Source organism: Acanthamoeba castellanii (assembly GCF_000313135.1).
Source record: "Acanthamoeba castellanii str. Neff unplaced genomic scaffold scf7180000084708, whole genome shotgun sequence".
Classification (NCBI taxonomy): Eukaryota; Discosea; order Longamoebia; family Acanthamoebidae; genus Acanthamoeba; species Acanthamoeba castellanii.
In genome coordinates this window covers 183,388-206,823 of record NW_004457620.1, presented here as the reverse complement: position 1 = coordinate 206,823, position 23,436 = coordinate 183,388, and the positions used below count along the sequence as shown (strand labels likewise).

The following is a 23,436-nucleotide window of genomic DNA, read 5'->3' as shown; positions in this document are numbered from 1 at the left end:
GACAACCGCGGAGATCACGACGACTGCGATGGGGGCGGAGTAAACTAGTTCTACTCGTTTTCGTTGCACCGCTGAAGTCGAGGACGGCGACTCATCTCCTGGTGTTCGAACAGTGTCGTGATGACGGAGGAGTCCGCGCACGCGTGTACCAGAGGGCGTAATCTTCCGTCAGGTAAGGTAGCGCCCTCAATCGTGCGCTATCTTGTAGCCCATGGTCCAATTGGTCTGGAAAATGATTGGCAGGTGGCCAGCTATCAAGGAAAGCGAGAAAAATGGTGCGCAATGATTTCTAGCGTGATTTTCGAGCAACAAGTTATGAGCTAACAGCGGTCTGTAGCGCCCTGATTCGTGCGCTATCTTATTGCCCATGGTCTAATTGGTCTGAAAAATGATGACCAGGCTGCCAGCTATCAAGGCAAGCGAGAAAAACAGCGCTCTCGATTGTGTGAAGTCGAAAAAAACTGCTACATGTCGATTTCATGGTAAAAATGGTGAGGTCCTAGCGGGCTGAATCCTATCACATCGTGAAGCCCACGCGATGCGGCGCAGTTTGAACAAAACGCGAGGTCAAGAGATTACGGAGCAAGCGAGAAAACGAGCCATCTTGTCTGTCAGACTTGCTTGGTGACTGCGACGCAAAAAATTCCAAGTCTAAACTCCGCCCCCTTGGCGAGTACGGCAGTGGGTTGACCCCGCACCAGACAAACCAACTACCGCCCAAAAATTCTAAGTCAAAACTCCGCTACCTTCTTGGCGTTTTTGTGTTTTCCTTTTTTATTTATTTTTTCTCTTTTCCGAAGTTACAAAGAAGAAAGCGAAAGTACAAGGCTTTAGTGCCAAAAATGAGTGGCACATTCTGTGGAGAAACATGGCGTCGTCATCGCCCACCTTTGGGGGGGGGGAAACTGGTAACACACTCAGAGGAAGTAGTCTGGTGTCCTCCGCGTGACGTGGGGCTCTCCCCGCCTGGGCGCTGGGTCGAACTGGAGGCTGTTGTTGGGGAGGAGTCTGGGTCAGCGCGTGGCCAGGGCGGGCAAATTGGGAGGCTACGTACAACATGTGCTTCATGTGTTCGTCAAGCTCCATGATAGCGGCTTGGTTGCCACAGCGGTAGCAGTAGTTGGGAGCGGAGAAGATGGTCACGACGTTCTGCTCGTGGCACCAGTTGTAGCCTTCCATGACGAGTTGATGAGCGCGGGCGACGAGGTTGAGGCCGTTGTTGTGATTGAACTGCTCGGAAATGTCCTGCCCGAAAGTGTAGCCGGCTCCTCGCGGGGAGACACCCCAGCCGGTCCTGTCGTCGGGGTCGGACCAGAGGAGGTCGCACATGGGGCCTTCGTGGGGCACCTCTTGGATTCGGTCGAGCTGACGGACGTGGTCGAGAGTATCGATGGAGGGCGAAAGGCCGCCGTGGAGGCAGAAAATTTGTTGCTCAATGAGAGCGGTGAGCGGGAGGTAGTCGAAGAGGTCCGTGAAGAACTTCCACACGTTGGCGCTCCCGTACTTGCGAAGGCACTCGTCATAGAACCCATACCTGCCCAACCACCACCACCACCACCATTAGCTATTGCGGCCCAGCGAAACGGGAGGGGAGGGGTGCTGCAGCAGCCACAGTCGCTGCCGAGGCGCTTGGTGGGGGGGGGGCAGGAGGACATACACTTGGGTGATTTGTCGACTTTCATGGTTACCGCGGAGGATGGTGATGCGGTGGGGGTACCTCACCTGGACGGAGCCGTGTCGGCATGACGCGTTATTGCTCGAGGCAAATACCGGGAGAACGTGGGGCGCAGATGGAAAGTACCTTGAGAGCTACAAGAAGGGAGACGGTTTCAACTGAGTAGTAACCACGGTCGACGTAGTCGCCCATGAAGAGGTAGTTGGTGGAGGGAACTTCACCTCCAATCTTGAACAGCTCCATCAAATCATGGAATTGGCCGTGAACGTCACCGCACACGGTCACGGGGCAGCGCACAGGCTGCACATTCGACTCATCTTGCAAAATTTCTCGCGCCTGGTGTCCCCAATGGGAAAGAGGTTAGAAGCTTCTTCCGAATAAAGAAGGAGCAGCAATTGGACCTACCTTGTCGCACAGCCCTTTGACATTGGCTTCGGAGAGTGGCTTACATTGCCTGAGCGTTTCGATCCATTTGTCTACATCGGCGTATTCTCCCATGGCTAAAGAGGGTGGAAAGGGAGAAGGAGAACAACAACAACGGACTTGCTTGTCTCTACTCTCGGGCTGGGCAACAACAAGGTCCGTTCAAGAGCGGCCCCTTTTTTCCTTCTCCGGAGTTGCCCTGGTTGCCTAGCAAATGAATAAAACATTTTCTATTTTATTGCGTACCCAAGTGTGGTGTAGCGCGAAAAATGGTGATTTTTTAAAAAAACAACAAAAACAGAAAGGTGGGCGCTGGCTCTTCTCGGGACTGGAGGAGAGGGGAGACACACACGACAACCGCTGGAAGGGAGGGAGCATTGCTTACCTGCACACGCCAAGGGGCGGACAAGTTCACAAGGCCCCTCCTCCCGCGCAGCGCCCGAGTGAGGCCTCACCACCGAATGGGAGTCGCACCCCGCCCGTACACAACCGCAAGAGCCCGCGAGCCACAGCGCGTGTGACCCACAGAGACCCGTACGGCCGGCCTAACGGGGGACCACACCATCAGCGCAACCACCCCTCCACACTCCCGCCCACCACAGCGCGACACCACTGCCCCGACGTCCTCCTCCTTCTCCCCACAACCAGCGCACGCCACATCTCCTTCTCCGCGCATGCCTCTCTCTTCTCTTCTCTCTCCGTCGCCGCACGCGTGCGGGCATCCCGCAAAAAAAAAAAAATCCTCCCTGGGGGTTGATCCTCGTCGGCGGTCGGCGGTCGGCGGGCGCGGCCTAGTAGCGTCGAGCGGCGGGGGCACCGGGGGCGGCGGCGTAGGCGTAGGGGTTGACGACGCCAACGCCAGGGTAGGCTCCGTAGCCCGAGGCGGGAGCGGCGTAAGCGGGGTACATACCGTACCCGGGTACGGCAGCTTGCGGCAGGGAGGAAGAGGCCGCCGAGGCCGAGGGAGCTGCGCCGGAAGTCGACGGGCGAGACGAAGACGACGATGGTCCGTAGTGGGAAGCACTTCCGCCCGATGAGTAGGACGAAGAGCCAGAGTACGACGACCCGGAAGAGGAGTACGACGAGGGCATGTAGGAGGAGCCACCGCCGCCGCCGTAGCCTCGGCCGCGGAAGGAAGACTTGGGGCCGCCGGAGGCCTTGGACATGACAGCGAACTGGTGGAGTTGCGGAGGCACCTCCTGGCCGGCCTCGGAGAGGACCTTGATGAGGCGCTTGGCCAGCTTGAAGTCGCCCGAGGTGAAGAAGCTGTAGGCGGTGCCCGTGGCGCCGGCGCGGCCCGTGCGGCCGATGCGGTGGACGTAGTCCTCAGCGGTCGAGGCAAAGTCGTAGTTGATGACGTAGCGCACGTCCTTGACGTCGAGACCTCGCGCGGCCACGTCGGTGGCCACCATGATGGGCGATCGTCCGCTCCGGAACTCGGCAAGGGTCGCGTCGCGCTCCTGCTGGGTCTTGTCGCCGTGGATGGCCAGGGCAGGCCAGCCCTCGCCGCGGAGAGCTCGCTGAAGCTGGTCGGCTCCCTTCTTGGTCTGCGTGAAGATGAGGATCCTGCCGCCATCCATGATGGTCTCGAGCAGCTTCATGAGCTTGGGCCGCTTCTCGTACTCCTGCACGATGTCGACGATCTGCGTGACGCGGTGGTTGGCAGCGAGTTCCATGGAGCCGATGTTGATCTGGATCATGTCCTGCGAGAGGAACTCGGACGCCAAGGCCTTGACCTCCTTCGGCCAGGTGGCGCTCCACATGAGAGTCTGGCGGTCGGGCCGGATCTGCTCCATGATCTTCCGGATCTGCGGCTCGAAGCCCATGTCCAACATGCGGTCAGCCTCGTCGAGCACCAGGTAGGTGACGCGGCGCAGATTGGTCTTGCCTGTCTCGAGCATGTCGATGAGCCGACCGGGCGTCGCGATGACGATCTCCACGCCGCGAGAGAGGTCTCGGATCTGAGGACCCTTGGGCACGCCGCCGTAGACGCAGGTGTTCTTGATCTTGGAGGTGAGGCCGAACGTGTTGGCCACCTCCTGGATCTGGACGGCCAGCTCGCGGGTAGGGGCCAGAATGAGCACGATGGGGCCGTCGCCCGGTTGGAGGAAGGGCTGCGCGTTGATGTGAACGATGGCCGGCAGCGTGAAGGCGAGCGTCTTGCCGGAGCCGGTCTCGGCCAAGCCCACCATGTCCCTCCCGCTCAGCGCGCAGGGCCATCCCTGCGCTTGGATCGCCGTCGGCCGCTCGAACTTGAGGGAACGCACCGTCTGCATGATGTAGTCGGGGAACTGGGCCTCCTCGAACGTGCGGATGGGCTTGGGCACGTTGCGCCCCTGCAGGACCGTGATGTGCTGCTGCTTGCGGTACTCCTCCACCTCGGCCTCGGTCATGCTGGCCACGGTGGGAGCCTCCACGTAAAAGTTCTTCTCGAACTTGGTCAGCTGCGTGTGGAGTGACGCCCAGTTGGGCCGCTGCAAGTTCATCCCTAGCGCTCCCATCCGATCGCCTCCCATGCCGCTACCGCCGCGACTTCCGTAGCCGCCGCCGCCGCCGCCGCCGTAACTACCGTAGGAGGAACTTCCGCCTCCATAGCCTCCCCCGGCTCCTGATCCGTAGCGGTCGCCGTAGCCGCCGCCGCTGCTGTACGAGCTGCTGCTGCCGCTATACGAACTGCTCCGATAGCTGTCGCGAGGTGGCGACCTCGAACGAGCGCGGTATCGGTCATCTCGGGGCGATCGTGAACGAGACCGGTAGCGATCTCTGGACGACCTGCTGCTTCGATCCCTAGAACGACTCCTGCTTCTGTCTTTCGATCTCGAGCTGCTCGAGGAGGACCCGTAGCCCTTCCTGTCGCTGCTGCGAGAGTAATCGTAGTCAGAGTGGCGATCGGTGTCTCTGCTGCTACTCATGGTGTCGGATTGGATGGATGGAACAATGCTCCTCGGTGGCCTTGCGCCTGCAAAAAAGAAATGCCTAAACTCCGCGCAGAAGAAGCCCAGAAAAATTGGACTGGACGTGCCCGATTCCTGCAGAGGCATGAAAAAAAAGAAGAAAAAAGAGGCTGGAAAAAAAAAACAAAATCCAGATTTGTGTGCCGGAGCAATCAAAATGGAGAAGGACAAGGGCAAGCAAACGGAACGCGAAGGCAGCACCGCTGCTGACGTCGAAGCAGAGGACCAGGAGGAACCTCCGGTGGCCGACGGTGAGGGGACTCGCCGCCGTAAGCGGAGGAAGGGGAGCGATGAGGATGACGATGGACAGGCACTTGGCCCTCGCAAGTGCTGGCGAGCAACTACAGGCGAGGAAAAGAAAACCAAGTATTCCGCCCGCGAGGACGAGGCCCTCTTGGCCTCCGTGCAGGCCTTCTGCTCCGTATGTCACAACCCCCAAGCGCCACACCAGATATTGTTTTTTTTTTTATTTGTGGCATTTTGTGTTATATTTATTTATAATCGATATATTACTCTGTCGATGCTGTGGCCCTTGCCCGCTTGCAGGCGGCAGGGTTGGGCTCAACGGAGGAGGCGGTGTACCGGTTCATCGAAAACAAAGAGTGGAAGAACCACCGTGGCTGCTGGATCGAAATAGGTAAAACTGTTCCTTCGCCGGCGCGTGGGGCGGGGGGAGCGCGTGGGCCGGCATCATTCGCTTACGTTGTGTGCACGCGACTATTGGCTGTTGGTTGGTTGTGCCATGTGGCCCGCAGCACGGGCGCTTCCGGACCGGTCGCTGGCGTCTGTCTTCGAGCGAGCCAAACGGACCCTCAACAAGAAGGACAAGAAGGGTCCGTGGGACGAGGCGGAAGAGCAACTGCTCCTCGAGTACGCCCCCCCCCGCGTGTCGTGCTGCGTGCCTGAAAACGACCCCCCCCACCGATCGATCGAGGTGCGGGGGAGGTTGAAAGGCGATGGAGGCTCACCGCAGCTGCTTCCTCTTTCTCTCTTCCCATGCATGTGGTTGCGACATGGCATCACGCACGCACGCACGCACGCACGCACAGGTTGTATCGGAAGCACGGCAACAACTTCCAACTCATCGGGGCCGAGCTGGGCAGGTGGCCGACCAGCGTGAGGGACAAGGTGCGCGTGCTCGAGAGCACCAAGTGGCGACTTCCCGGCGCCAGCAGAACCCACGCCCCCTGGACTCAAGCCGAAGACATCAAGCTCCTCAAGCTGGTACCCCGCCCTCTCTCTTTCTTCTTCCCTTCCCGCCATCCACCACAACCCGACCACAACCCGACCCAACCCAACGTGAAGGTGAAGAAGGCGACGGACAACTTTGAGACGAACGTCCCCTCTGGTGGCAGCTTCTGGGTGGAGATCGCCAAGCGCATGAAGGACCGCAACTATTCCCAATGCCGCAAGCGCTGGTCGCGCGCTCTCGACAAGGACGTGGAGAAGGTCGGTCAGTGGACTGCCGGCGAGAACTGGCTCCTCCTCCAGAAGTGCGCAACTCACCCCCCCCCCCTAAAGGGTGTTGTGTGTTTCAATGAAGGCCGGGATTCCTCCACCCGGTCCGGAGGTCCAATCCACTAACGAACCCGCGCGCCCCCGCCCCGCCCCGCCCCGCCCCGCAGTTTGGTGGAAGGCGAGTACGAGCGCAAGGAGGACATCCTTTGGTCGGACGCCTGTCGCGGTCTTCCCTTGTACGCGCCCGCCCCACCGCACGCGCAGGTCGCGTAGCGACGGAGACACATTGACGATGCCGCTGCTGCTGCTGCTGCTGCTGCTGCTGCTGGTCGTGTCGACGTGTGCCCTTCCCTATTCTCACTCCCTGTTCCGATTTTCCAATGCAGCCCACCGGACGTGGTCCATCCTCACTTCCGAGACCTGCTCCTTAAGCACGAAATCGATGGCCACGGTCCCCTCGACGAGGTTCTCGAGGCGCTGGCCGGTATGCACCACCCACCCACCCGCCGCCATCTCTTTCTTTCTTCCTCCTCCCCCCCTGGCCTTCTCCGATCTGAGCCGTTCATGGTCGCCCGGGCAGTTCCTCTCAAGGCGCAATACGAGGAGTGGGTGGAGGCGGGCAAGCCCGAGGCCAAGGCCACCAAGCTCTCCACGTGGCACCGGGAGGTGCAAAAGTTGTACGGCAAAGACAACCGCCCACTCATGGAAGGCGACTCAACGGAAGACGAGGCAGAACAACAACAACAACATCAGGAGCCACAACAAGAACAAGAGGAGACAGAGACGCATGGGAGCTCCACTGTGGCAAGTGACGAAGCCACCACCAAGAAGTCGATGACGAGGAAGAAGATGGCGAAGAAGTCAAGCGCCGGCGAGTCCCCGCCGACAACAGAACAGGTCAGTGGCGAGGAAGAGGCGAAAAAGGCGAAGAAAAAGAAGAAGAAGAAGAAGCAGCAAAAGACGAAGGAGAAGAGCGGGGTCCCTCCAACGACGGAACAGGGCGGCGTCCACGAGGAACCAACCCCGAAGAAGAAGAAGAAGAAGAAGCAGCCAAAGACGGGCCAAGCAGCTGCGGAGCTGCCGCCAGCGAAGGGAAAGCGCAAGAGGAGCGGCGGCAGGGATGCGGACGCCTCGCAGCAGCCCAACACCAAAAAGAGGAAAGCGGACGGCGGTGCTTTGAAGAAATAGGGCACAACAACAACAATGATCAAATAATTAAATAATTAAATAACAAACAACGACCTTTGGCGCCAGTCCTCCTCGCCCCTGCCCTTTTCTTTGGGTCCGCCGGCGCCGCCTAGAAGAGACCAGCGCTCTTCTTGAGCTGCTCGCGCTTCCACTTGGGCTGCTGGTAGAACTTGGCGCGGTTCATCTTGAACACCTTCTCGAACTCCGGGTTGGACAGGTGCGACTGCGAGCGATGGAACAGCGGGGGGGGGAGGAGACGCGACGATCATTAGTTGCTCGACGCGCGCACCACGCGCACCCCCCCCCCAGCGGTGGGGCAGGAGGAGTAGGAGTGGAAGTTGTCCGCGCGTACCTCGAGTTCGGCGTGGTTGGTGCCCGGCGGCTTGTCCTTCAGCGCGTCGAGCGGCAGGATGGGTTCGCGGGGCTGGATGGCGCCTTCCTCGGCCCTCCTCCTCTCCTCCTCCTTGCGGCGTCTGTTGCTCACACGTGAGATGGGTGAACAGGCGCGGCGGTGTCGTGTGTCGTGTGTGTGTCCCTTACCGGTCTTCTTCGAGGAGCTTCTTCTCGCGCTCCTTGTCGGCGAGGGCGCGCTTGAGCTTCTCGAGTTCCTCGAGCTCGCGGCGCTCCTCGATCTCCTCCTGGCGGCGGATGCGGGCCTCCTCCTTCTCGAGCTCCTCGAGGGCGCGCATCTCCTGCTCGATGAGGAAGCGCTCGTGCTTCTCCTGCTCCTCGCGCTCGCGCATCTCTTCGATCTCGCGGCGGCGGCGCTCGGCCTTCTCGCGCTTCTCCTCCTCGAGGCGGCGGAGCTCCTCCTGCTCGCGGCGGAAGGCGGCCTCCTTCTCGCGCTCCTCGAGCTCGCGCTTCTCCTCGATCTCGCGGCGGCGGCGTTCGGCGCGCTCGCGGGCCTCGTCGTCGAGGCGGCGCTTCTCCTCCTGCTCGCGGCGGAACTGCTCCTCGCGTTCGCGCTCCTCGCGTTCGCGCTTCTCCTCGAGCTCGCGGCGGCGGCGCTCGGCGCGTTCGCGCTTCTCCTCCTCCCAGCGGCGCTTCTCCTCCTGCTCGAGGCGGAACTTGTCCTCCTTCTCCTTCTCCTCGAGCTCGCGGCGCAGTTCGAGCTCGCGGCGGCGGCTCTCGGCCTTGACGCGGGCCAGCTCCTGCTGCCGCTTGAGCTCCTCCTGCTCGAGGCGGAACTTCTCCTCCTTCTCCTTCTCCTCGCGCTCGCGAATCATCTCCAGCTCGAGCAGCCGCCGCCGCCGCTTCTCCTCCTCCTTCTCCGTCGACCGGCGCGCGTGCTCCTGCTCCTGCCGGTACCGCTCCTCCTTCTCGGCCTCCTCGCGCTCGCGCGCCTCCTTGATGGCCTCGATGCGCCGCCGGTTACGCTCCCGCCGCTCCTCCTCCTCGCGCTTGGTGGCCTCGTGCTCGCGCTGCCACTCCTCCTGCCGCTCGGCCTCCTCGCGCTCCCGCCGCTCCTCGAGCTCCCGGCGGCGGCGCTCGCGCACGGCGCGCTGCTCCTCCTCGCGCTTGCGCTGCTCCTCGAGCTCCCGGCGGAAGGCCTCCTCCTTCTCGCGCTCCTCGCGCTCGCGCTTGGCCTCGAGCTCGGCCGCGCGGCGCCGGCGCTTCTCGGCCTGCTCCTCCTCCCACTGCTTGCGCTCCTCCTGCTCCTGCCGGTACCGCTCCTCCTTCTCGGCCTCCTCGCGCTCGCGCGCCTCCTTGATGGCCTCGATGCGCCGCCGGTTGCGCTCCCGCCGGTCCTCCTCCTCGAGCTGCGCCAGGGCCTGCTCGTCCTCGAAGATGCGCTGCCGCTCCTCCTCCTCCTTCTCGCGCAGCTCCTGCAGCCGACGCAGCCGCTCCTCGCGACGCACCCGCTTCTCGGCCTCCTCGCGCCGCCGCTCCTCCTGCTCCTGCGCAAACTGCTCCTCCTTGAGCCTCTCCTCGGCCTCCCGCTTGGCCTGCAGCTCCTCCGCGCGCCGCCGCCGCCGCTCCCCCTTCTCCTGCTCGGCCCGCCGCTGCTCCTCCTGCTCCTGCCGGTGCCGCTCCTCCTTCTCGGCCTCCTCGCGCTCGCGCGCCTCCTTGATGGCCTCGATGCGCCGCCGGTTACGCTCCCGCCGCTCCTCCTCCTCGCGACGCGTCGCCGCCATCTCCTCCTCGTACTTGCGCTGCCGCTCCTCCTCCTCCCGCGCACGCGCTTCCTCGAGCTCCGCGCGCCGCTTCTCCAGCCACGCAAGCTTCTCCTCCTCGAGACGCCGCTGCTCCTCCTGCTCCCGCTGGAACTGCTCCTCCTTCTCGGCCTCCTCCCGCAACCGCTTCTCCTCGATCTCCCGCTGCCGGCGCGCACGCCTCTCCTCCTTCTCCTCCTCCTGCACCGAGACAACCCCCCCACCCACCCACCCCCACCACAGCCACCGTACCCGGCGAGGACACACCCGACACCACACGACACACATCACCACCAGGTGGTGAGACGGCGCTGCCGGGAACAACGCCACACGATTACACACACACACACACACACACACACACACACACACACACACACACACACACACACACACACACACAGAGAGAGAGAAGAGAAGAGAAGAGAAGAGAAGAGAGAGAGAGAGAAGAGAAGAGAAGAGAAGAGAAGAGAAGAGAAGAGAGGCACGGCACGGCACGGCACGGCACGGCACGGAAAGGACCACGACGTTGGCGTCAAGGGAGGGAGGTGGGGGTGGGTGCCTCGCGCTGGCGCATCTCTTGCTCGAGGCGCCACTGCTCCTCCTTGAGGCGCTCCTTCTCGGCGCGGATGGCCTCGAGGTTCTCCTGCTTGCGGCGGCGCCTCTCCTCCTCCTCGCGCGCCTTGTCCTCTCGGTCCTGCCGAGACAGGAGCTCCATGAGCCGCTCCTTCTCCGCACGCAGCGCCTCGAGGTCCGGGTTGCTACGCTGCTGCTGCAGTTGGTAGGGGTGGTTGGTAGGGTGGTTGGTAGGGTGGTTGGTTGGGTGTGAGTCCACAGCACGTGGCACAGTGGCAGTGGCGGCGAGGGGCGGAGGTACGCGTCCGGGGGTGGTGGGGGTGGCGCCCGACCTCGCGGGGGCCGCGTCGGAACGAGGAGAAGAGACGGGCGAGTGGCTGGCTGCTGCCTCCTTATTGGCCACCACCGCCACTGATGCGGGCTGCTGCGGCTGCTCAGGCTCAGGGGCGGCGGCAGCGGCGGCGGCGGCGGTGCTGCCGTTGGCGTTGGCGTTGGCGGCGTGGCGGGGCTCGGGAGAAGGGGGAGGGGACGGCGGTGAGGTCGTCGGTGGAGAGGGCATTCTTGAGGCGGTCGGCCTGCTCCTTGCGGGCGGCCAGCTCGGCCTTGCGGCGCAGGAGCTCCTCCTTCTTGCGCTCGAGCTCCGACTTCTTGTCGTCGAGCGAGGCCGGCGCCGCCTCGCCCCCGTTCGCTCCCGCCGTTCCTCCGGAGGCGGCCTCCCCGCGAAGCTTGGCGAGTTCGGCCTTGCGCCGCTCGATCTCCTCCCGCCGTTGCCTCAGCCTGTCGGCTTCTTCTGAAGACATCGTGTCCTCCTGCTGCTGCTGCTGCTGCTGCTCCTGCTGCTGCTACAACTACTCTGCCTGGCTGCTCTGCCTGGCTGTTGCGTGGTGAGTGAGTCGTGTCCCTCGTCGTAGTCGTAGTCGGGTAGTACGACCCACCAGCCACCACCACCACGAACTGCTGCGGCTGCGGCGCTGCGCGGTGCTGTGGGTTCACCGACCCGTCCCCGGGCAGTCGCCCCGCCCCCCGCAATTTGGGGGGTTGGTACAATACACCAAAAACGACCACCACCACCACCCCCTACGTAGTACTACTAGTTGGGGGGGGGGAAATCGCGATAAGAAATATGTGTGGCCAGACCATCAACGCACCAATTGGCAAAAAAAACCCCTTGGCAGCGGCCAGATCACCCAACAAGGTGTGGCGGAAAGGATGGCAATTGCAATGGCCTTTGTCGCCATTTGGCCGCCGCCCACCATAATCGTGCACACATGCCACCCCAACGAGGAGACAGACAGACAGACACACAGAGAGAAACACACGCACAGGAGAGAACGAGAGGCGCAAGTACCGTCACTGAATGGAAGTGGGGGTCTACGACAACCAGTAAGGGGGGGGCACTAGTGTCCGCTGCTGCTGCTGGTTGTGGTGGTCGGGACGCGTTGGAAAATAAAAGCAGCCCGGGCGGCTCGTGCTCGTGCGGCAGTGCGGCGGGAGCTTGAGCGTTGCGTTGTCCTGCTCCTCGTTTCTGAAGCGATAATAGTGTCGACATCATTTAGCAAAAAAAAAAAAAAGAGGCGGTGGCCGCGATGTTGCAATGTGGTTCCTAATTAATAGGCCAAGTTGGGAAAGGGAGGGGACCGACCGCCTGTGTGGTGTGTTGGGGGTGGTGGTTGTTGTTGTTGCGCCCGAGGGGAGGAGGAGGAAGTGGAGGTGTGGTATGACGGTGCACCGCTGTGTATGTACAAAAATGGGGCTTTCTCTATTTCTAGTCCTGGTGGGGGTGCAGTGTCCGGCGGCGGCGGCGCTCCTCTTGCACCAGAACCACGTACTGGCGGGCAACGACGGCCTTAGCAAGCACGCACGCAAAGCGGACGAATTGGTGAGGCGCATGCCCGGTCGGCAAGGAACAAAATGGGGAGAGTGCACTGGCGGAGGCCCCCAGGAAGAAGAGGAGGAGGAGGAGGGGCGCGTACAAAAACCAAGAGGACGGAGAGACCGACGAGGGCGAACGTTTCCACGTCGACGTTAAAACCGAAGAGGAACGACGCATCGCCACGAAGGAGATAGTCCACAGCGAGGTGCGCGCCAATCGAAGCCAGCGCCAGCGCCCACGCCACGTAGGCGTCCGGGTTGATCTCGTACGCCAAGTCATAGAAGCTGCAACATCCGCGCAAGACATCAGCCGCCGCGGGCACTCGCGAAGAGAGGAAGACTGCCCGGGAGGAGGAGAAGAAGGAGGGGGGGGGTATGGGGGGGTATGATGGTACCGCTTTGCCAAATGGAGGTCCTGGGGCAGGCCGATGCCGTGCTGGTGCATGTAGCCCAGGTTGAAGGTGGCTTGCGCGTCCCGCAGGTCGCTGGCCGCCCGATAGTAGGCGGCAGCCTTGCTCTGGTCGACTTGGGTGCCCAGGCCGTAGTAGTAGAAGTCGCCCATCTTTTGGTGCGCCAGCGGGTTCTTCTGCTCTGCCGCCATGCTGATGCACGGCCAGCGCGCGACGAAGGAAGATGTGTGTGTGGGGGGGGGGGGGATGGCAACGCAGTCGGGTGAGTGGAAGGGCCGAACACATCCCCCCTGCCCCCCGCCCCCTCCAAGAGTGCCCGCCGCCCCAAGAGTGTGCGGTGTGTGGTGGTGCTCCAGGCACCACGTACCCGTAGTAGTCAAAGGCCTTCTGCCGCTTGAAGGCGTCGTCACCTTCACCGAAGCCGTGATCGTACAGCCAAGCGGCGTTACTCTGCGCAATCTCGACCCCCATCTCGGCAGCGAGTTCGTAGCGGTAGAGGGCTGCATCCACATCGCCCTCCTCATAGAGAGCGTAGGCCTCGGCCAGGAGGTCGTTGATCGGCCCTCTTTCCACCACTGCGGCGGCCATCGTAGCCGAGGAGGGTACTGGTCAGACTTTCGGTTTCCTCAGTGGCCACCGGCACGCACGCACGCACGGCACAGAGAGAGCGGGCGGTGTGGGCAGGAGGATGCGTGCGTGCGTGCGTGCGTACGTTTCTTGTACAGACTGACCCCCACGTGGCAGTTACGATTTGCTCCGACACCGAAGCGGTGCATTTGAGCGAGGTTGAAGTGGGCCACCAGGTTGCCGCCCTCCGTGGCGGCCAAGTAGTACTGCAGTGCCTTGCCGTAATCTTGCGTCACGCCCTCGCCATCTGCGCCGCACATCAACGAACGCATTCAACACGAGGGCCAGACGCCAAGGAGGACCGCACAGGGCCAAAGAACGCACGGGACACACGAGCTCGCCGGCAGCACTCGGGCGTACGTACAGAAGTAGCAGTTGGCCAGGTGGAGGATGCCGTCACTGTTGCCCTGCTCGGCAGACTTCCAGAAGTAGTTGACGGCTTCCTTGACGTTCCTCTCCACACCCATGCCGTGGAGGTACATGTACCCGAGCAGGGCTTGCGCATACGGGTGGTCTGCGCCGATAGAGACGGAGACAGACAGAGAGAGAGAGAGAGAGAGCCCACCCGCCCCCGCGTGAGGACCGAACCAAACTCCATGGACACGATACAGCATCGCGGCTGGCACGCACTTTGACTGGCCGCCTGCTGCAGGTACTGGAAGGCCGTTTTGTTGTTTTGCTCCACTCCGTAGCCCTGCTCGCGATACAGCTTCAGCTTCAGCTTTCTTTCTTTCTATCTATCTTTCATGCGCCAACACTTTCTTTTTTGTGGCGCGTGCAGAATGTGGGAGGTGGTACCTTGGCGTAGAGGAAGCCCATGTTGGTGAGGCCACCGAGGTCGCCTTGTTCGGCGGCGAGCGCGAAATACTCTCGCGCCAACTCGTAGTTCTGTTCGACGCCGTAGGCTCCCTGCAGGTGCAAGGTACCCATGGTCACCTGCAGTGTTACCCCCCCCCACAACATTGAGCCAGATCAGCGACGCCAAGAAGCCGATCTGAGATACTGCAGCGAGTCAACAGCGAGCTGCCCAAAATGGAGGAGAACCTGTGCCGAGGGGTCTCCCGTCTCGGCAGAGTATTTCCAGTACTGCACCACGTCCTCTTCCTCCGTGTAGGAAACCGCGTCGTCGTTGTTCACCAATCGGTGCGTCTCAGTCCCGTAGCGCAGACCACTGGCCGCCACTTCCTCGGCAACTGAAAGATATGTGTGGATACACCCCCACACCAGCACCCACGCGTGGCGTGAGCAGTGGGAGTAGATGCCCCTGTGCAACAACCATCGGACAGACACTCGTTGAGGGGGAGGGGGAGGGGGGCGCGGCGTACTTAGTTGCGCCACAGTGCCGTAATAGTCGGCCGCGCGGCCACAATCCTTGCGGGTGCCATGGCCAAAGAGGTGCTTGTAGCCCATAGTGATCTGGGCCTCTACCTCGCCTCCCTGCGCTGCAAAGTCATAGTAGAGGAAGGCCTGGCAGACAAACAGGCGGGCAAGGCTTAGAGGCGGGCAAGGCCTTTTGCTGGCTGCTTGCCTCGGGAGGAGGCGAGATCATCCGCGGGGCGGGTGGGTCGTACGAGAGCCCGATTGACGGGGACCTCTTTACCCGTGTCGTAGAAAAAGGCCAGCGACTTCTGCGCCGTGGGATTGCCCCGGCTCGCCGAGGCATTGTGGTAGTACACCGCCGCTGTTAGGTTACGCGGCACGTGCTCCACCTCGCCGAACTGTGGAGCACGTGCAGCAGCAGCAGGCCCAAGCGAGAAAGAGAGCGAGAGAGAGAGAGAGAGGCCCACGCATGAGTGACAGCTTGCTGCACTTCGACAGAGAGCAGAGCAGAGCAAACAGTTGGGGAGGGGAGAGGGGCATGGGTGATGGGAAGGAGAACCTCATGCAACTCGGCGAGGGTGAACAGGGCGTATTCGTTGCCGGCGCGGGCGGCCTCGTAGAAGAGGGAGAGGGCGCGAGAAAGGGCAGCGGCATCGGTGTCGAGCTTGGCTCGATTGAAGAGCTCGAGGGCCTGCTCGTACACTTGGTGCTTGGGCGAAGTCGGCAGCTCGGACTGACCTGCCGCTGGATCGAACCGATGGACACCTGCGCCGCAAACAGCCACCGGTGGCCGTAAGCTGGACGTTAGCTGGGTTCTTCTGCACAACAGCAGGCAGCGGGCAGCAGAGGGCCATGATACCCTCGGTAGCCCCCTTACTGGCCTTTCCTTTCTCTCGTCGCTCTTTCTCCAGCTGCCGCTGGTATTGAAGAACGACACCAGACAGCGGCGCCGAGCGCTCCTTGGCGAGGTCGGCATCAGACAGCCCACTGCTGGCGCCCTTGGGCTGGTTCACAGCTGTGAGGTCGAGTGGCGAGCTCGCTGCAGCAAGGAGAGGAAATAAGGTGCGTAGCACAGATGAGCGTCATGACGCTGCCTCCCCTCTCTTGGTGGGGCCAGCGTCCCCTGAGGATCTTGGACAAGATGCACTGCTAGCTCAATGTAGGGGGGGGGGGTGCGTACTCTTGCGTACTACTCTGGCCCTGGCTGTTTCGTCGTCAGCCTCCTTCCCGAAGCCCTCTTGCTCTTCATCTTCGTCATAGGCCGATCTGGCACGCCCCGCACCTTTGGCTCTCGACGCTGGGGGAGGTGATGATGATTTGGCAGCTGGCGAGGGGGTGCCTTTCACCTGTCTGGGTGGTTGATGTGCGGCGGCAAGACTCACAGCAAGGGCTGCCACCACAAGTAGCAGCAGCCACACGTGGCAATAGGCTGCCCGTCGCATCTCCATCTCTCTTCTTCTCCCCTCAGCTGGCGCTCAACTTTTTGGCCCTTGCCACGTCACCCAGCCCATTTCCCCCTTTTTCCCCGCCTCTGTTTCCAGCTCGCCTTTTTTTTTGGTTTTCGTTTTACGGTACCCACCAACCGCGAGGAAAGGAATAGAACAAGCTGCGGCGGATGGAGACACCAACGACGAGCAGTCTGCCTGGCCAGGCTGCAGCTGCAAAGGGGAAGGGGGACGGGGGGCAGCTGCTGCAATTCGAGGGCTGGAGTTCCTCGGTGGACGCCACGTTCTGGCACGGCCTCAGTCGTCGAAAGCTCGAGGAGTTCAAGCTCTCCGAGGCCCCCTGTGCCCCTCGCTGCGCACTACCCCACGGGCCACCACCAGCAGCCCACCACCACTACTGCTGCCGCCACCGCCGCTGCTGCCGTGGCAGCACCGGTGCTGCCGCCGCGGCTGCTCCTCGAGGCCTCGGCCTTCGACGCCCCTCCCCATCGCAGGTACTTCCTTCGACGCCGGCCCCCACCCGCCACCCACCGCCAACTGAACTGGCCCGACCGCTTGACATGCGCACGATACACACGACACACACGATACGGCACGACACGCACTTATATATGCGTATGTGGGGCTGGACGTCAACACTGTCGCGACGGTGTGGGTGTGTGCGTACAGGACGCCCAAGTACCACTTCGAGGTGCCCGGGGAATTGCTGAACACCAACACCATCGAGGCCTTCCATGCGCTCGACAAAAAGAAGCAGCTCGACCTGGTGGCCGCCAAGGTTCCCTCCGCCTCTTTTCAGCCCTCCTTCACTGCTGCGGCTGCGGCTGCTGCTGCTGCTGCTGCTGCGTAGTTGGATGCCGGGCGGGGCTGGCTGCGACGCGTTGGAGTGCCGCGTGAATATCCCCCGTCCACCCTTCATCTGACCATCTGATCATCATCATCTGGGCATCATCCTATAATGGCGGCGGCGGCGGCGGCGGCGGAACGCAGGTGTGGACAGACATCGAGAGCGGGGAGGCGCTTCGCGAGCCGTGGCGCCTGTGCCGCTTCCTGATGCTGGCCTTCAGCGACCTCAAGAAGTACCGCTTCCACTACATGCTGGCCTTCCCGGCCCTTCTGCCCGCCCGGCCCTTCACCGCCCTGCCCGCTCTCGCCCTCACCGATGCCCTGGCCCCCGCCGAGGTACCTCTTCTATATCTTTCTACATAACCCTTTATCTCTCTCGAAATCTACGTATATATTTATATGTATATGTATATGTATATAGGGACGTTGTTGGTCGTCGTTTATGATTGTGTAAAGGGAGGGCGTGAGCGCTGGCAGGTATTGTTCTCATGGCTCTCCCGTACCCGTCGTTTTCCCCCCCGCACGCGCACGCCCCAGGTTGAATCGCTCCGCGACGGCTACGAGAAGCTGCGAGGGCTCCACTCTACACCGGGCGAAGAAAGCAACCCGGCGGCGGCGGCAGCTCAGGCTGACGAAGCCGCGGACAGGTGCTCCGGCCACGCGTTCTTCCTGGCCCGACGTACCCGTACTACCCTCGAAAGTTCCACCGACGGGGACCAGCCCTCCACCACCAGCATCACCGCCAGCACCACCACATGCATCGAAGTGGCGCCCCTGCACGCCCACGACCACTTCTGGAAGGACGTGCCCCACGCCGACGTACACCCCACCCCCACCTCGCCTCGCCTACGCACGGTCGTAGCTTGACAGTGGTCATTCACCGCATTTGGTGCGTGCGGTGTTCGCGGTGCGCGCGTGCGGTGTCGTGTGTCGTGTGTCGTGTATGTGTGTGTCGTGCGGGCAGAGGTTGGTGGGGTTCGCCGATCCGAGCTCGCGCCGTACCCACCCGGGGTGGCCGCTCCGCAACTTCCTGCTGCTGCTGGTCCGGTGGGTGTGCCGGGACATGACCTCCGTGCCCGTCATCTGCTACCGCCAGCTCCCCGGGAAGCGCAACATCGACAGCTCCCTCGTCATCCCCGTGCTGCTGCCCGACCCCGCCGGTAAGCAACTGGTGAAGGCGCGCGCGCACGCTCAGTAGCCTGCCTTCATTACCCCCAATTCTCCCAATTCCCGCGTGGCCCAATTGCTGGCACCGTTACACTGACCAGGGCTTGACTGGCCTGTCTTGTGTCGTGTGGTGTCGTTGGTCGTTGGTCGTGTGGTGTCGTGTTGTTGATCGGAAAGGGGAGGCGTTGATTGATGGGCGCAATCTCAAGGTGGCCGGATGGGAGAAGGACAGCGAGGGCAAGCTGCGTCCCCGCGTCGTCTCGCTCGCCGACTCGATGGACCCCCAAAAGTACGTGCGGCCTACGCAGGTCGACACATCATTGATTGCCCTGCCCAGAACCCGCTCCGACCCAGCCACTGCGCCACTGCCGGTACGACGGCACGCAGCCCGAGCTGACATGGTTTTGTGGGGCATTGGGGTGGGACGCAGGCTGGCAGGCACGGCGGTGGAGCTGAACCTGCAGCTGATGCGGTGGCGGCTGCTGCCCTCCCTCGACCTGGCGCGTGTGGCGGCGACTCGGTGCCTGCTCCTCGGTGCCGGCACCCTCGGCTGCAACGTGGCCCGCAACCTCCTCGTTCGTTTCCCCTTCCTCGCCGCCACACATTCTGCGACGGCTGCTGCTCGGTTGGACACAAACCTGTGTCGTGTGTGCCGTGTGATGTGTGCATGATGGGTGGGTGAGGGGGGGAGGTACCGCGAGGCCTGACTGTGCCTGCTGGTCGTGTGTGTGTGTGTCGTATGTGTCGTGTGTGTCGTGTGTCGTGTGTCGTGTCGTGTCGTCCGGTGATTGCTGCAGGGGTGGGGCGTGCGCAACATCACGCTGGTGGACAACGGCCTCGTGTCGTACAGCAACCCAGTGCGCCAGTCCCTCTTCACCTTCGAGGATAGCCTCCACGGCGGAAAGCCCAAGGCGGCCGCCGCCGCCCACCGCCTCCAGCAGATCTTCCCCGGCGTTGTACTGCCTCCCTCCCCTCCCCAGCACCAGCACCAGTCATCGGCCTGCGTGCGTGCGTGAAAGCGGCCGCTGCTGACGCGAGCGTGGCGGTGGCGGTGGTGACGGTGGTGGTGCACGTGTGTGTGTGTGTGCGCGCGCGCGAAGAACGCGGTCGGACACCGTTTCAGCATCCCCATGCCAGGGCACGCAGTGGGCGAGGGGCAAAGGGAGCAGGTGCGCCAGGACTGTGCGCTGCTGCGCGACCTCATCGAGAGCCACGACGCCGTCTTCCTCCTCACCGACTCCCGGGAGAGCCGCTGGCTGCCTTCCACTATCGCCGCTGCCCTTGGCAAGGCACCTACCCCCCCCCGCCTCACTCACCATTCGCTCATCCCGCCAATATGTCACACACACACACACACACGACACACACAAACAAACACGCGCGCGCGCACGCACACAGCTAATATGGGAATATACGGTGATGTTGGCGAGTACGAGTACGAGTACGCGGGGCTGGCCCTAACCCGCCTCTTTCCCTTTCTTCCATTGGGCGCAGCTGGTCATCAACGCCGCTCTCGGCTTTGATTCGTACGTGGTCATGCGGCACGGCCTTTGGGATCGCACCGCCGCCGCCGCGAGCCCTGCCGCCGCGCCGCCGCTGGGCTGCTACTTCTGCAACGACGTGGTGGCCCCCCAAGACGTACACCCTTCCTTCCTCCCCCCCCCGGCCTCTGTTTGCTGGCCGCGTTGGGTGGGGGGGGGTGGCTTGTGTGACATCCCGCGCCGCTTGCAACCAACTCTGCTCGTGGTCGGCGCACACAGTCGCTGTCGGACAGGACCCTGGACCAGCAGTGCACCGTCACGCGTCCGGGCGTGTCCTACCTGGCCGGCTGCCTGGCCGTAGAGCTCCTCGTGTCCCTCCTCCACCACCCCCTCGGGTACCGCCGCCGCCGCCGCCGCCAACCAACCAACCGCCAACGTGTGTCGTCTCTCTCTCTCTCTCTCTGTGTGTGTGTCGTGTGTGTCGTGTGTCGTGTGTGTTTCCTTCTTAGGGCCAAGGCGGGCGCCGACGTGGACAAGGACGTATCAGCGCCCACCGAATCTCCCCTCGGCCTCGTTCCCCACCAGGTACTCCTGCTGCTGCTGCTGCTGCTGGACTGGGCTGACACTGCCAGCAGTGAGCCACTGTCCCACCACCACCATCCACACCGACAAATGGGGAAGCGTGCCTCTGCTCTTGCGGCTCCGTGACCGTGTTCCGTGTCCGCGTCTCTCTTCTCTGCGCAGGTGCGCGGCTACTTGAGCCACTACAAGAACATGCTGGTGGTGGGCCACGCCTATGACAAGTGCACCGCCTGCTCCGACACAGTCGTGGGCGCCTATCAGCAGTATGTACCCCCCCCCCGCCCCCTCCCCGAGACATGGCGCGCGAGGATCGCCCTACAAATCCGACCCATGTCGTCGCTTCACCACCCGCACGCACTGATTGCGTGCGCCCGGCACCTCTTGTGCGATGGCGGTGGGGGGGGGGATCATGCATATGCACAGGGAGGGGTTCGACTTCCTGCTGCAGGTGTTCAACAACCCGACCCACCTGGAGGACATCACGGGCCTCACCCAGCTCAAGCAGGCCACGGTGGACTTCTCCGGGGACTGGGAGGAGTTCGACGACGACAACGAGACGGGGGACGACATCTAGGCAGCCCTTGCCGCGCGCCAGCGCCAGCACCAGCACCAGCAGCAGCTTCGTACACCGCCTGAAGGCTAACGACCTTATTGTGTGCCTTGTCTTTTCTCTCCATTTATTAGCGGGTGTGATTATTTCTTGCCGGCTTTCGCTTTCATTTCGTCCTTCACGAAGGCGAACGAGTCCTCTGCGTCGTTGCTGCTGGCTGCCCCGCTGCCCTGCATGAACGAGAAGCCATGACCGCCGCCGCCCGCCACGTGCGACGCTGGGTCCGTAGTGCTCGGCCCACACCTGCTATGCTGGGCGCATAAGACACGACAGGGGGGAAAAACGGAAACAACCCGGTAGCACTGATACCTGGCGGGAGGAGGAGCGGCGTAGACGATGCCCCCGGCGGGCGCGTAGAGGGCCATCATGCCCGCCGGCATCGCGACGTATGCCATCCCGTGGTGGTTCATGGCCGCCCCCGACCCGAACGCCGGATGCGAAGCGCCGTAGGAGCCTACGTACGCCCACCGCCAGCAGCAGCAGCACGCAGCAGCAGCAACAGCGGCACCACCACCCACCACCCACCAGGTCACCACCAGCACGCAGCAGCACGTCAGCTCTCGGGCACTCACGAGTGTGGGTTGGTGGACCAGAGGGTCCCCAGGCACCACCGCACACTGCGAGGAGGAGGGAGCTGCAGGTGGGTGGGTGGGGGGTGTACCCAGCATGGGCGGGGTGCTCCCGCTCAGAGGCGCTGCGGGCAAAGGGTCGGGGGCGCGTGCGGAGATGATGGCAGGCCCGTCCATGAAGGGAAAGGCCGAATCAAGCGAGGAAGAGGCCGACGGTGGCGGCGGCGGCGGTGGTGGTGGTGGTGGAAGGCGTCGGGTAGGAAAGGAGGGAGAGCGGGTGTGCGGCCGAAGAGGGCGTTCGCCCCGCACCTGACGATGCTGGCGCTGGCGATAGTGCTGGCGGCGAGGCGAAGGAGGTGCCCGCCGACGGAGAGGACGTGGAGGGGAGCAGTGGGTAGCCCCCCAGGGAAAGGCCGTGGAGCTGGTGCTCGACCAGGGACGCCTGGCCACTGCCGCCTCCACCACCGCCGCCGCCCAGTGGAGAGTGGGGCGGGGCGACTTCGGCGTGCGTGGCGGCCAACGGGGCCAGGAAGGCGTCGAACGGGTCGTCGCCCAGGAGAGACGCCCGACCCCCTGCTGCTGCCTGCTGCTGCTGCTGCTCGTGGTGGTGGTGGTAATGGTGGTGGCGGTGGTGGTCGTGGCCCGTGCTGTCATCATCGTTCACGCTCAGGCCAACGAAGAGAGACGATGTCGGTGACGAGGTGGCGGCCGGCGGTCGGACGAGGGGCTCGTCGCGTGCGCCCTCCTCCTGAAGCCAGCCCCATCCTCCTCCACCGCCGCTGTCGCCGCCGGCATCGTCTTCATCGTGGATCCAGTGATCGGCGGAAGGAGCTCTCCCTCCGGCCGCCGTTGGCACGCGGAGGACCTCCACAATCTGTTGCACCCGCCCCCCCACCCCCGCGTGAGCGCCCGGATGACTCAAATCAATCCCTTAGCCCAGATACAGAACTATTCTCCTATATCTAGATCTAGATCTATTTACAGATATAGATAGCTATCTATGAAGATAAAGAGAGAGATGTATACCTCGGCGGCCTTGGTCCGGGCGGCCGGGACGGGGCTGGCGGCGAGGGCACGGAGGGGCTGGTCGTGGGAGGCAAAGAAGGCATTTGCGCCTGCCACGCGCCTCTTGACGAGGCCTGCCACCACGTGCAACGCCCGCTACACACACACACACACACACACACACACACGACACCAAACCAACCGAGCGAGCAACCAACCATCAGCACCAGCATGCCAGGGGGGAAAGAGAGGGCCTCTCCTGGGGGGGTAGAGGGGTAGTGGGGGGGCACCTGCTGTACGGGGGGCGATTGGTGGTCGAGGAGCTTGGCGTGCAGCAGGCGGTAGGCCGCCACGCGCTGCTGGTCCGAGAGGGACTCGCACCGGAGGCAAAACTGGGCCAGCACCGATGCGGGCGGCGCCACCCGCACGCCCCCGGGGAGAGCGATCTCGTTGACGAGCTGCTGCACGTACTCATCTCCGCCCTTCTCCTCCTCGCCGTCATCGCCGTCGCCGCCGCTTCGGGTACCGATGGCGTCCCGTGGCCGGTCGGCATGGGACCCGGCTCTCTCGGGGGACGAAGCTTCGGTGGCGCGCCACTCGCGATCGCTCCGCTCCCAGATGTTCTCACTCACCACTCCGGCGAGACCCTCCCCATCTGCTGCGTGGCCCTCGCTGCTGCTGCCGCTGGCGGCGACGGTGGGAGATACCCCCGGCACATAGCCGCCTGGTCAACGTTGTGCCATCACCGCCGCCGCCGCCGCCGCCGCCACACGTCGGATGAGAGAGAGAGAGATGTCCAACATCAGGAACAGTGGCTGAGGCCGTGCCGTGTGTGCCGTAGGCGCGCGTGTCGGGGGGGGGTGAAGCTGCGCCGTGTAGGCCGCGGGAGGGTACGCGGTACCAGGACTGCCACCCGATGAGGAAGAGGCGGGTCGGGGAAGGGCTGGGGAGTGGTAGGAGCCCTGGAAGGCGCCCCGGGAGAGGTTGGAGGTGGGGGCGGCAGGCCCGCCGCCCACCATCGCATCGCCGGCCCGCATCAGCTTGGCCACGAGGCCCTCCTCTGCCGTACCCTCCC

General features: G+C 63.2%; 8 protein-coding genes across 8 annotated transcripts in view; 2 read left to right on the top strand and 6 right to left on the bottom strand.

Moving 5' to 3' along the window:
- Positions 1-917: 917 nt before the first annotated feature.
- ACA1_142630 (protein phosphatase 2A catalytic subunit) lies at positions 918-2,173 on the bottom strand (the record flags this gene model as incomplete). Its single annotated transcript, XM_004349598.1, has 5 exons — positions 918-1,008; positions 1,055-1,534; positions 1,658-1,722; positions 1,802-2,011; positions 2,081-2,173. The coding sequence occupies 5 exons, from the start codon at positions 2,171-2,173 to the stop codon at positions 918-920; spliced, it is 939 nt and encodes a 312-aa protein (XP_004349648.1).
- A 716-nt stretch (positions 2,174-2,889) lies between these two features.
- Positions 2,890-5,010, bottom strand: ACA1_142620 (ATPdependent RNA helicase dbp2, putative; the record flags this gene model as incomplete). Its single annotated transcript, XM_004349597.1, has 1 exon — positions 2,890-5,010. One exon carries the CDS (start codon positions 5,008-5,010, stop codon positions 2,890-2,892), a length of 2,121 nt encoding a protein of 706 aa, XP_004349647.1.
- Positions 5,011-5,209: 199 nt separating this feature from the next.
- Positions 5,210-7,698, top strand: ACA1_142610 (Myblike DNA-binding domain containing protein; the record flags this gene model as incomplete). The annotated part of the gene is made up of 8 exons (XM_004349596.1): positions 5,210-5,473; positions 5,599-5,689; positions 5,808-5,922; positions 6,102-6,276; positions 6,358-6,545; positions 6,678-6,746; positions 6,897-6,994; positions 7,091-7,698. 8 exons carry the CDS (start codon positions 5,210-5,212, stop codon positions 7,696-7,698), a joined length of 1,608 nt encoding a protein of 535 aa, XP_004349646.1.
- A 109-nt stretch (positions 7,699-7,807) lies between these two features.
- Positions 7,808-11,227, bottom strand: ACA1_142600 (villin headpiece domain containing protein; the record flags this gene model as incomplete). Its single annotated transcript, XM_004349595.1, has 6 exons — positions 7,808-7,921; positions 8,051-8,171; positions 8,239-10,052; positions 10,365-10,446; positions 10,559-10,857; positions 10,958-11,227. 6 exons carry the CDS (start codon positions 11,225-11,227, stop codon positions 7,808-7,810), a joined length of 2,700 nt encoding a protein of 899 aa, XP_004349645.1.
- Positions 11,228-12,192: 965 nt separating this feature from the next.
- ACA1_142590 (Sel1 repeat-containing protein) lies at positions 12,193-15,510 on the bottom strand (the record flags this gene model as incomplete). The annotated part of the gene is made up of 13 exons (XM_004349594.1): positions 12,193-12,273; positions 12,401-12,584; positions 12,695-12,901; positions 13,077-13,284; positions 13,422-13,583; positions 13,701-13,850; positions 13,967-14,069; positions 14,135-14,245; positions 14,381-14,529; positions 14,662-14,803; positions 14,908-15,054; positions 15,216-15,394; positions 15,441-15,510. 13 exons carry the CDS (start codon positions 15,508-15,510, stop codon positions 12,193-12,195), a joined length of 1,893 nt encoding a protein of 630 aa, XP_004349644.1.
- A 761-nt stretch (positions 15,511-16,271) lies between these two features.
- On the top strand, positions 16,272-20,751 carry ACA1_142580 (autophagy protein, putative; the record flags this gene model as incomplete). Its single annotated transcript, XM_004349593.1, has 16 exons — positions 16,272-16,365; positions 16,403-16,595; positions 16,771-16,879; positions 16,952-16,987; positions 17,092-17,283; positions 17,485-17,766; positions 17,912-18,107; positions 18,292-18,403; positions 18,545-18,689; positions 18,912-19,118; positions 19,215-19,283; positions 19,609-19,752; positions 19,875-19,990; positions 20,105-20,180; positions 20,340-20,444; positions 20,626-20,751. 16 exons carry the CDS (start codon positions 16,272-16,274, stop codon positions 20,749-20,751), a joined length of 2,202 nt encoding a protein of 733 aa, XP_004349643.1.
- Positions 20,752-20,870: 119 nt separating this feature from the next.
- On the bottom strand, positions 20,871-21,533 carry ACA1_142570 (uncharacterized protein; the record flags this gene model as incomplete). Its single annotated transcript, XM_004349592.1, has 3 exons — positions 20,871-21,030; positions 21,097-21,241; positions 21,449-21,533. The coding sequence occupies 3 exons, from the start codon at positions 21,531-21,533 to the stop codon at positions 20,871-20,873; spliced, it is 390 nt and encodes a 129-aa protein (XP_004349642.1).
- A 16-nt stretch (positions 21,534-21,549) lies between these two features.
- The window catches only part of ACA1_142560 (Ehepsin, putative), a gene marked incomplete at both ends in the record, with an annotated part of 3,674 nt that continues 1,787 nt past the window's right edge, over positions 21,550-23,436 (bottom strand). Inside the window, 4 exons of the mRNA XM_004349591.1 lie at positions 21,550-22,230; positions 22,383-22,517; positions 22,652-23,085; positions 23,263-23,421. Coding sequence (XP_004349641.1) covers positions 21,550-22,230; positions 22,383-22,517; positions 22,652-23,085; positions 23,263-23,421 — 1,409 coding nt within the window. The remainder of the gene's footprint in view (positions 22,231-22,382; positions 22,518-22,651; positions 23,086-23,262; positions 23,422-23,436) is intronic.